General features: G+C 39.4%; 1 protein-coding gene across 1 annotated transcript; it reads right to left on the bottom strand.

The window, feature by feature from the left end:
• Positions 1–283: 283 nt before the first annotated feature.
• On the bottom strand, positions 284–2,474 carry LOC111596566 (transcription factor btd). The gene is made up of 3 exons (XM_023310839.2): positions 2,421–2,474; positions 1,810–2,330; positions 284–1,680 (listed from the first exon to the last, which is right to left on the bottom strand). The coding sequence occupies exons 1-3, from the start codon at positions 2,472–2,474 to the stop codon at positions 303–305; spliced, it is 1,953 nt and encodes a 650-aa protein (XP_023166607.2). The 3' UTR covers positions 284–302.
• Between the last annotated feature and the right edge of the window lie 8,022 nt (positions 2,475–10,496).

Here is a 10,496-nt window from a genome sequence, read left to right as displayed (position 1 = left end):
ATATATATGTATGTATATATATATATATATATATATATGCATGTGTGTATATGTATATGTGTGTATATTAATTAGGTCTGCATATATGCAGGATTATGGCTGTTTTATAATACTTCGCACTATATCAAAACAAAAAAAATCGAAAAAAATATTATTGATATATATATATATATATATTAATATGTATATATATATATATATATATATTGTAAAATATTCGGTCGATTTTAGTTTTTTTCAATTGAACCAACACAACAACAAGGATTAAGTTAAGGTACCCGGCCGCAACGATGTCCTCATGTCTAGGCGGTGGCATGCGGATGATAGGCGGCGGTCCACGCATTGTGGTAATGATGATGGTGATTGTGGGCGTGGGCGTGGGCATGGGCGTGGGCGTGTGCATGGGCATGGGCATGGGCGACATGATGATGCGCATAGCCATAGCCGGAGCCGCTGGCAAACTCGGCCGGATAATTGCCGACGTAATCGGACTTCATGGGACCAACCAGGCCGGAGTATCCGCCGTTCAGGTTATTGCAGCTGCTGGTGCTGCTATCGCTGGCACCGCTCGCCAGGCCGGACATGGTCAAGCCGTATTCCGAGGCCAGCTGCGACTCGCTCTGCATGGCCAGCGCCGCATAGTGCTGCGTGTGGCTGCTGTTGCTGCTGCTGCTGCTGCTGGAAATAGTTGGTGCACTACCCGATGTGGGTCTGGCATTCGCTGAGGTAGTTTGGTTCTGTTCCATGGCACGATTATTGCTGTTGCTGGCGCTGGCGCTGCCGCTGCCGCTGGCATTGGCATTGGCCGTGCACCAGGGCTCGTAGCTGCTGGCGCTGCTGCTGCTATTGGGATCGCTCTGCTGGAAGAGTGGCGGCGGTGGGGGCAGATTGGTGGCTGCAACGGCAGCAGCCGCCGCTGCTGCTGCTGCGGCCGCCGATTGCTGATTGAGATTCGCGTAGGGGGCATAGCCCAAGCCGTTGGTTGGCTCCGGCTGCTCCTGCTTGAACTGCATACTGCTGCCGAGCATTGTCGCTGTGGCAGCCGCTGTGCTCTTCAGCGGCTTCTTGCTGCTGTTCAGAGCCTTCTCGGACTTCTCCTGCTTGATGGCCGCCGCCGCCTGCTCCTTGGCCTCGGCGGTCAGAGCCTTTTTCGTTTTCTTATCCTTGAAGTGGGTCTTCTTGTGCTTGCTGAGGTGGTCGCTGCGCGAGAACTTCTTGGAGCAAATGGGGCAGGCGTATGGCCGATAGTTGGTGTGAGTGCGGCCATGGCGCTGCAGCTCGTCGGAGCGCGAGAAGCGCTTGCCGCACGTCAGGCAGAGGAACGGACGCTCGCCCGTGTGCCAGCGCAGGTGGGTCTTCAGGTGCGAGGCCTTGCCATAGAGGCGCTCACAGCCGGGTATATGGCAAATGTGCTGCTTGCGTCCGCGCTCGTCGGGACCGACGATCGGGGGCAAGCCGCTCATCTCGTTGGTGCAGTTGGGGCAGGTGCAACGAACGGAGCGACGCTGGAGCTGTGTCTGGAAGGCGATGTCGTCGAAATTGAAGCTCGGATAGCTCTGTGAGGACCACGGCTGGTACAGCCGCTCCTGGTGCGAAAACCACGCGGCCGATGCCGACGCTGCAACACCAACTGATGCCACATTTCCATACGTTGCATACTGCGCGTACGGAAATTGAGTTCTGCAAGGGAAGAGCAAACGAAACCGAAGGCAACCAATTAGAGCGTGTTAAACTTGGCCAAAATAGGAAACGGCTAAAGGAGAGCCTGAAAAAGTAATGATAGGTGTATCGCTGGAGGGTTGGACCTACCTTGTTGGCAGCGCGGTGTATGCAGCCGTATTCCAGCTGTAGGCGCTAGCCACGGCCGCGGCGCCCAAATCGGCGGCTGCGGCTGCTGCGACGGCTGCAGCGGCGGCCGAGGAGGAGCCACTGCCGGGTGCGGCTGGCGGACTAGTGGATATCGATGCAAAGGACTGCGCCGGAGATGGGAAAATGCTGGGCGACACCGATGCCGAGGAAGCTGCCGATTGTGATAGGCTGGAGTTGGGCGATGCACTGCCCGTGGATGATGCCTGCGGCGGATATTGCATTTCCAATTTCATTGGCGGCACCACCTGATGCGATGATGCGGTTGCGGAAACTGTCGGCGATGCATTTCCCTGCTTGCCGTAAAATGCCAGCGGAGAGGAGGCATTGGAGTCACAGTTGGAGGCGGAGGTGGACGTCGAGGCGGACAGCAATGTGGCGCTAATGAAATCATGACTTGGTTGCTGTTGCTCCTGTTGCTGTTGCTGCTGTTGTTGTTGTTGTTGTTGCTGCTGCTGCTGCTGCTGCTGATGTTGCTGTTGCTGCTGATGATGCTGTTGTTGCTGTATTTGCAGCTGCTGCTGCTGCTGTTGCTGCTGCTGCTGCTGCATGACTGTTGGCTGAGACAGTGTATAGGGATTCAAATAATTGCAGGTGGCGTCAATCATGTTGGCAATTTTAATGGCTGCTGTCGTTATTGGTGTTGCTGATTTAGCTGACTGCTGATGTGTTTTGTTTTGTTTTGTTTTTCCTTTTCCTTTTCTTTGCTTTTTCCTTTTTTGTTTTTAGCAATTTTCGCACATTGCCGTTTATTGATTTTGTTTGCGTTTTTGATTATTGTTATTAGACTGCCCTCGTTTTGGCTTCTGATGCTGCCGCTGCTACTGCTGCTGTTGTTGCTGTTGTTATAATTATGGCACGCTTTTCACTTGTATTGTTTTATAGGGTGTACCAAACACATACGCGTATGCGTTCAAATAATTATAGCCTTAATGCGCTGATCGCCAACTCTGCAATAATTTCTTGCTGTTTGTGTTCTGTGTGTGATGTAGCTGACGCAGCTACTGCTGCTGCTGCTGCTGCTGCTGCTACTGTTCTTGTTCTTGTTGTTATTGTTGTTTTCTCTTTAATAATTGCACAGTGCGCTGACATCGAAGTCGCCGCTATAGTTAATAATAATTTGCGTTCAGTGGCAACCCACAAGTAACCGGGCACAACAAATTCGAATTTCGTTTCGTTATATTTCTCGTACACACACTCACTGCTCACTCAATTGGTGAAACTGTTGTTCGTTGTTGTTGCTGCTGCGTTCGTATTTTGGTTGATAGACGAGAAACGCGAGCGCGGGCTTCGTTGCTTGTTTTGGTCAGTTCGGTCTTCTTGGCCTCAGTCGCAGCGCTCGAGATACAACCACCGGTAATTATCGTTGTCGACTGAATTCAAAACGCAGCGAGAGAGTCTAACAACGTACAAAACGAATCAGTGATGACGGCAGCAGGCAGCGACAGCGACGCCAGCAGCGACTCGTGCTGTGCTCTTCTATCAGCAGCAACATGCGCCTTCAACTTGCTTGGTGGTTGTTTCCTCCGCGCTTGCCCGCTGTATGCATCGACACAACGTTCGCTCTTCATCTCGCTCGCTCGCACGCTCGTCCATTAGCTCGCTCCCATTCGCGCGCACACTCTTCTCAAGTGTGTCAGTGTGTGCGTGCGTGTGAGCGCGCGCGCGCATCTGTATGGGTGTATGTGCATTGTAATGTTGTTGTTAGCTCTACCAGCGCCCGTATAGGCGTTTTGTTTTAATTTCTATGTGTGGGTTTGTGTGTCAAAGCAATTGGGCGAGCCTTACTCATAAGTATTTTTGCTTGAAACTCACATACGGCTTCACCCTGATTCTTAGTTATGATGCTACACATATCAGTATGTAGGTAAGCAGAACATTCAATACATATCTCTGCACATATGGATATGTAACTTAAAGTTCGTTGTTTTTTTGTTTGCCTTTTTATTGCACGCATGCATGTAGGTTTGTCTATGCATATCGAACTGCATTCTATGAACTTGAGAAAATCACTGAAAGTATAACATATCGAAAAGTAACACATAGCTGTGTATGTAATTCCTTTGACATTTTCTCTTTCGAAGAACTTGCAGTTTGAACTCTTAAAACTAATATGAGTTAAGTAAAAGTACAGAAAGCTTTGATTTATTGGGTCAAAGATACACAAAAAAGTATTTTTCTTAATTAAACTCAATTAGCTAATTATAAATCTATTTCGACATATATCAATTTTTGGTTAATAATTATTTACACATTTAATTGTTAAAAATTAATTTAATTCCAATTACAATACAATTCATTTCTTTCATGCTACATTAAATTCCCAAAACCAAAAAAACAAAACAAAAAGTTAAAGAGCCCAAATATCTTGAATAAAAAAAAAACAACGTACATACATAAGTCTCCGTGTAAAAGCCCAAGGGAAAAGTCTCAATGCGGCGCGCATAATTCAAATATCAATACAATAACAATAAAAACTAATAAATTTGTGGTCGCGGCCCAATGAAATAACTGTATTTAAAGGGGCGTTGCCCAAACACCACCACAGAGCACCACAGCGACAAGAACAACGTCGACGAAGTCGGCTGAGCTGCTTTCGCGCTCTTGCTCTAACTGCCCTTAACACACGCGTCTACAAGCCTGTGTGCGTCTGTGTCTCTCTGTGTGTGTGTATGTGTGTGTGTGTGTATGCTTGTGTATATGTACTTATGTGAGCCTGTGTATATTAATCGCATTGGTCTCTTTGAAGTCGCAGCAGGCTGCGTAGTGCATGTATTGGCAGCGACTACGAACTGTGCCAGATAAAATCCTTTTTTCTTGGTTAAAAAATAGATCAATTCGTTTTTTAAGATAATAAACAATTAAATAGTTTTTTGCATGAGCCTTTATTTATTTATGTAATACGTCTATGACACTAAGTAAAGAAATATTGGAAATATTGTAGTAAAATTATATATTGTAGTAAAAATTATTAGAAAATAAATTAAAATTTGAAAAAAAAATAAAATAATAAATATAAATTATATTTATTAATAATAAAAACTCTTCTCACTAGAAAAAAAAAACAAATAAATATTAAGAAATATATTATAATACTATATTTCATAATAATTAAAATACTAATTTTTACAGCTTTCAAAACTAAAAGTGAAAATATTTGAGAAATAGTAAACATTTTTGATAAAAGAAAATTTTTTGGTTCTAACCAAAATTAGTCTTACTAAAATTTTAAATGTCTTGTGAAATTTTAACTTTTGAAATACTACTTCTATTTAAGACTTAGCCTAATTCTTTTCCTTCATAAGCGGCTGATTGCGTATTGCGTATACGCAATGTTGCGGCCCAACTTTTCCAACTGCTGTTTAGAAAATAAATCCAATGTGAATCCATGGATAAAGTGAGAAATCTATTATATAGATATATATCCCTGATCAATAGCTGCACTTAGCTTTGTAACTACCTCAAATATTTAACTAATTTTTGATAAATCATGTTGAGATATTCAAGAGCTTAAAGTTAGAGTTTAAAAAAGTCGAATTTTGTAGAGTTTGAAATAAAATTGATGAAATATCGATGAAGAAGGAAAATAAATATCGAAAGAAAATCAAATCAACAACATGAATTAATATACAGCTATACTCCAATTCAAGGTGGAAAGATTTTAATTTATTTTAAGCTTTTTCACTATTTGCATTAAACATATAAAAATGTTTTATATATATAAATTCACTTCTTTATTTGCATATTTCTAAAATTTTAAATAATTATAGATGATAACCTCCAGTTTATATACTACTTATCTATGCTCAACTTCGACTCCTATCAACTGCAATCAAAAATTAACAAAAGTTTTGCTAACTTTTAATCTAAAAACTATTTAATTGTTTTAGTTTTGTTCTTGAATATAAATTATATTTTAATTTAAATAAATTTGAAGCATGGATTCGTTTTTATACCCTGATCCCATTGAAAATGGGAAATCATTATTCATTTAATTTTAATTATTTGTTTATTAATCCACTATTATTTCTTTGAATTCTCAAGTTTTAAAGAATTTCTGTGAAATCAGAAGAGACAAATTAATTTTAACCGAAAGTAACATTATTAATTTACAATTCTCTTTCATACATTTCTTTTTAAATCAAAAAATTGGCATGTTTTTATTTTTTGATGGGAAAAACTCGTTTTAGTTGAGCTTTGTGTGGTGCAGCACAACTGCAAATAAATAAAAAGATATATATAAATATATATATATATATATATATATATATATATATATATACATATATATATATATATATATATATATATATATATATATATATTTTGCAATTTAAATAAATTTGAAATTTGTAAAATACATTTACATTACATACATTTCTTACACTTCCTAAGGAACGTATTTTTTATTTATTACTGTTATTTATTAATCCTGCTCTACTATTTTTATGTATTTCCGAGTCTTAACATGACAGTTCTAAGCAAAATTAACGTTATTTATTTATAATTCCCTTTTTTTACTCATATTTCTAGCTCAAAATTGGCTATTTTTTATTTATTAATCTAGCACTACTATTTCTATGAACATTTGATATTTAATGCATCACAAAACATCAGAAACTAATTAGTTCTGAACAAACCAAACTTTATTTCTTTATAATTCCCTTCTTTCCGTTTTTAGCTAAAAATTGACATATTTTTAATTCTTTATTGAAAATCAGCTTTTCACTTGGCTTATGTTTGCACTACTATTTTTATGAACACAACTGCATAGAATGTTCATAGATTTCCTACACATAGTTAACACATATTTTCATTTCATGATATATATATAATTGATATATATAATATATATATAAATATTTATATAAATATATATATATTATTTTATGTTATCTCTTCTCTCGCTGCCTACTCCCATCGCTTATCTCTCGCCTGCTTTAAGGCATTTGCGATGTTCGTTGAGCAGGAAACATCAGCTTGGCCCTGTGCAGGATCTAATATCTGGTGCATCGGTTTCCATGGCATTATCGCTCACTCCCATAGCGATCCCCAAAGCTGCGCTAATCAATTGATTAGCACAACATGCCCACCAAACAACGCACTTTAATCCCTGGGCACAAGGTAGAAGAACTTGAGCCGGTTTCAGAAAGGGATCCCGAACTCGAAAACCAGGTAGTCGGTAAACAGGTAGTGCAAGTTTTGTGTTTGTCTTCGTTCGTTTTAATTTTTTGTTGTTTCATTTGGCTTTTGCCTTTGACTTTTCCACGATTACCAACAACAGTCAAACAAACAGACAAAGCTTCTAGCTGGTCTACTTGGATTTTCACTCAAAATGATATGCTAATCCCGCCAAGCAGCGATGCCAAGGATTATCCGCTTACCCACTAAGCAGCTAGCGAAGGTATGCTGAGGTCAGCTACCCGCTTAAGAAACAATTTGCACCCAACTGAGCAGATTAAATAAGTGCGCCATGATCTCTTTGGTGGTCTCGGATTAAACCGCACCCAGCCAGGTTGGAAAAGTTGCTCGGCAGCAGCAATGGCTGGATGGGTGGGTGCTGGGGCCATAAATGCATAACCCACGTTTTACGATCGCTTAGCAGGAAAAGTCAAAGGCTTAAAGGATCTGCGGTAATCCGCAAGCAAGGTTGTGCATCTAACCGTCACCCCTCTTCGATGACTATCAGCAGCAGCAGCAGCAGCAGCGGCAGTAGCAACAGCAGCATCTCAGGTAGCATAAGAGCAAAAGTGTTCACCTTCAATTGAGATTTCATTAAATTTGCATTGCACGCTCATGGGTTAGTCTCTCGGAAACCCTAACCCTAACCCTAACCCGTTACACTCTGCCCTCTACCCTTTAGCCATTCCCAAGCATTGCCCGATATGCAGCTTTCTGTAAATTGGATTTATGGGATTTCACATTTAAATCCTTTCACTGTCTGCAAATATTTTGCCCGCTCTGCTGTAGACTTTCCAAGATTACGGCGTAAATCTAGTGGTTTTTTTTGCAGCAATTGCCTTTGAGCCCTAAAGTCAGAATACACAGATCCAAATCCGAGTCCAAATCCAAGTCGCACCAGTCACTAAGTCACCAAGTCCCTGCACATAGACAGTTCGCACTCGCGATCGATCAGTTTCGACTTTCTATCAAACGTAAATAAAACACGAATCGGATTATGGAATTGTATATGTGGGATATCTTCAGGTGCAAGGCCTCAACTCTGAGATCTTTTGCACATTTTCTTTTTCATTTAGATCGAGATAACAGATAGATATAGGGAGTCCCTTTCTAATAGACTCTTGCGCTCTTTGAGTCGTAATCCTCTCTAAGTACTCTCAGATATCGCAATAATACGAGAATATGGCAGGGATTATCTCGAAAGCCTGATCTGATAGGGCTAGTGCAATTGACAGCTTCGAAATGAGTGGGTCAAACAGGCAAAAGGAGGCGTGGCCGACCTAAAAGGTAACTAGCATATATGCTATTAGTCCTTGCTTTTTTACATAGATCATCTCGTTACTGATCCAATCTATTGCAAATAATCGATAACTGTTATTGCATCAATGAAATCGGTTGGAATCGAATTACAGTTATTAATTCATATCTCTTATAGCTTCAAATCAAATTTAATATTTAGTTTATTTATACATTTTTTATTTTATACAATTTTTGTTTTTGTTATATTTTTGATAACTCCAAAATTGTAGACAACATTGTTTAAGCGGCAATTTTAGCAAATATATTAAAAATTGACATTGTCATGCTACGCTGCATATAGAAGAGAATACAAAGATCACGTATTGAAAATGGCACTAAAATCCGTTAAGTAACACTTGAGTTATTAAGCAAAATTTGTGGTCAAGTGGTAAAGCCTAGCGACGATTGGCTCTATGCATGAGCACACACACACACAAATGCGTGCATTCTGTGATTCTATTAATAGACACACTTCGCAAAGAGACTGTGAAGTGCGAGGGGTGGCGGAGGCGAAGCGTGTGGTTCGAATCCTCGAGTCATATGCATAACATTTTTATAGATGCAAACGCCTTAGTCGGTAGTCAGGGCATCTGCTAGTCGACCACTCCCGACTGTAGTTTCTGTGTTCCTCAATGCAGTTGACCTGTGTAAACTACACTAAACAGCTAAGGCAAATGCAAAGGGAAATAAAACTGAAAAAAAAATAGTTTAAATTTATCTTTTTTTCTGTTTATTTATTAATATTTTAGATATGCTTTCTTGGGCTCTTTCCCTGTGCTGGTTTGCTGTAACTCATATCCAAATCAACTTGAATATTATTTATTATTAATTAATGATTTTTCTCTATAATATCTTTAGACTTTAGATAATATTATTTTAGCATTGGTCAGAATTATTCACATTTCACATGGAAAACAAGAGTTTTATATAATTTATATAATATTATTTATAAAAATTATAATAACATTTTTTGTATGAAAGCAAATCCTAATCAATGTTTTCTAATCTATTTTTTTATTTATTTTGTTTATCTTCCTAATGATGAAAAAAAGTAGTATAAAATGTGTTCACATCGGTTAAATTGCAGTGTTGATGGAGTCGAACACCAATTACTTTGTTTTTAGCACTTGGGATTGCAGTCGAGTGTGCTCGACTGCATAATACTCGTTCACAGCTGAAAAGCAGTTCAATATCAATATCAAATTTTGGAGTTCTAGCTAGATATACTGACCTCTGGTTTGCCACGCCCTCAAACAGGCATATATGTATCCATATATTTAGTTGTAAATCACTGTAGCTACAAGCTATGGTATGTCCTGCCACGCCCCAAGCAATCTCGTCATTGAGGCCATCTCGCTTGCTCTATTTGAATATAAATTCAATATTTGGCGTCTCTCGAAAAAGCCAATATACCCTTTTCACGCTGTGCACGAGTATAATGTTTTAATATAAAGCTTAAATACATTTAAATAGTTTATTGGCCAATACTAAAAAGCAACGAGCGCTGCGGATTCGCACAGATGCAAAAATCGATATATATAGCGGGTGACCAAATAGGAGCAATAGCATCTCAAATGACAATAACACAAAAATGATTTCAAATATTACATTGTTTACAATTTCATTTGACAGCCACGTTCATGCCATTATATATCAAATGATTAATTCATGTAAAATATATATAGTTTATAATAATTTAAAATTGCATAATAATATCTAACCACAAGATCCAATTGTGGCTGCCTGGTCTCATGTGACTCGCAAGTATATCGTAGCATACAAACCTGTTGACAGGAATTTTGTTGGTCATAAAATGACTATTATTGAAATGGCAAACCTAATTTATTATTTAAATTTTATGAATAACTTTAATAGCTGCGGAGTTATAGTCAATGCAAATAGTATCACTCTTGCTGGGTCACAAAGCAAATTTTGATTAGGCTTCAAATTTAGCTAGTCAGCGGGTACAGGGTATCTGACAGTCGAGCTGAGTTGTGAGGCATGAAAAGCATAAATACACTAGCTATGTCAATATATAATTCAAATGCATTCCTTGAGATGTCTGCAGCCCGCAATCTCTGATGCAAAATATTTGTAGATCAAATCATAGACAAAAGACTTAAATTACAACCTGCAATAAATTAAATTTG

Source organism: Drosophila hydei, unplaced genomic scaffold, assembly GCF_003285905.1.
Source record: "Drosophila hydei strain 15085-1641.00,03,60 unplaced genomic scaffold, DhydRS2 tig00000250-arrow-arrow-pilon, whole genome shotgun sequence".
NCBI classification, from domain to species: Eukaryota; Metazoa; Arthropoda; class Insecta; order Diptera; family Drosophilidae; genus Drosophila; species Drosophila hydei.
The sequence above is the reverse complement of the archived record's forward strand: the minus strand, read 5'-3'. Positions and strand labels throughout refer to the sequence as shown.

Bases quoted from the DNA above. Each gene is read 5' to 3' on its own strand.
- LOC111596566 (XM_023310839.2), bottom strand. From the start codon at position 2,474: ATGATTGACGCCACCTGCAATTATTTGAATCCCTATACACTGTCTCAG. The intron at 2,331-2,420 runs GTCATGCAGCAG...CAACATCAGCAG, and splicing joins ATACACTGTCTCAGCCAACA to CAGCAGCAGCAGCAGCAACA. The intron at 1,681-1,809 runs GTAGGTCCAACC...CTTCCCTTGCAG, and splicing joins TACACCGCGCTGCCAACAAG to AACTCAATTTCCGTACGCGC.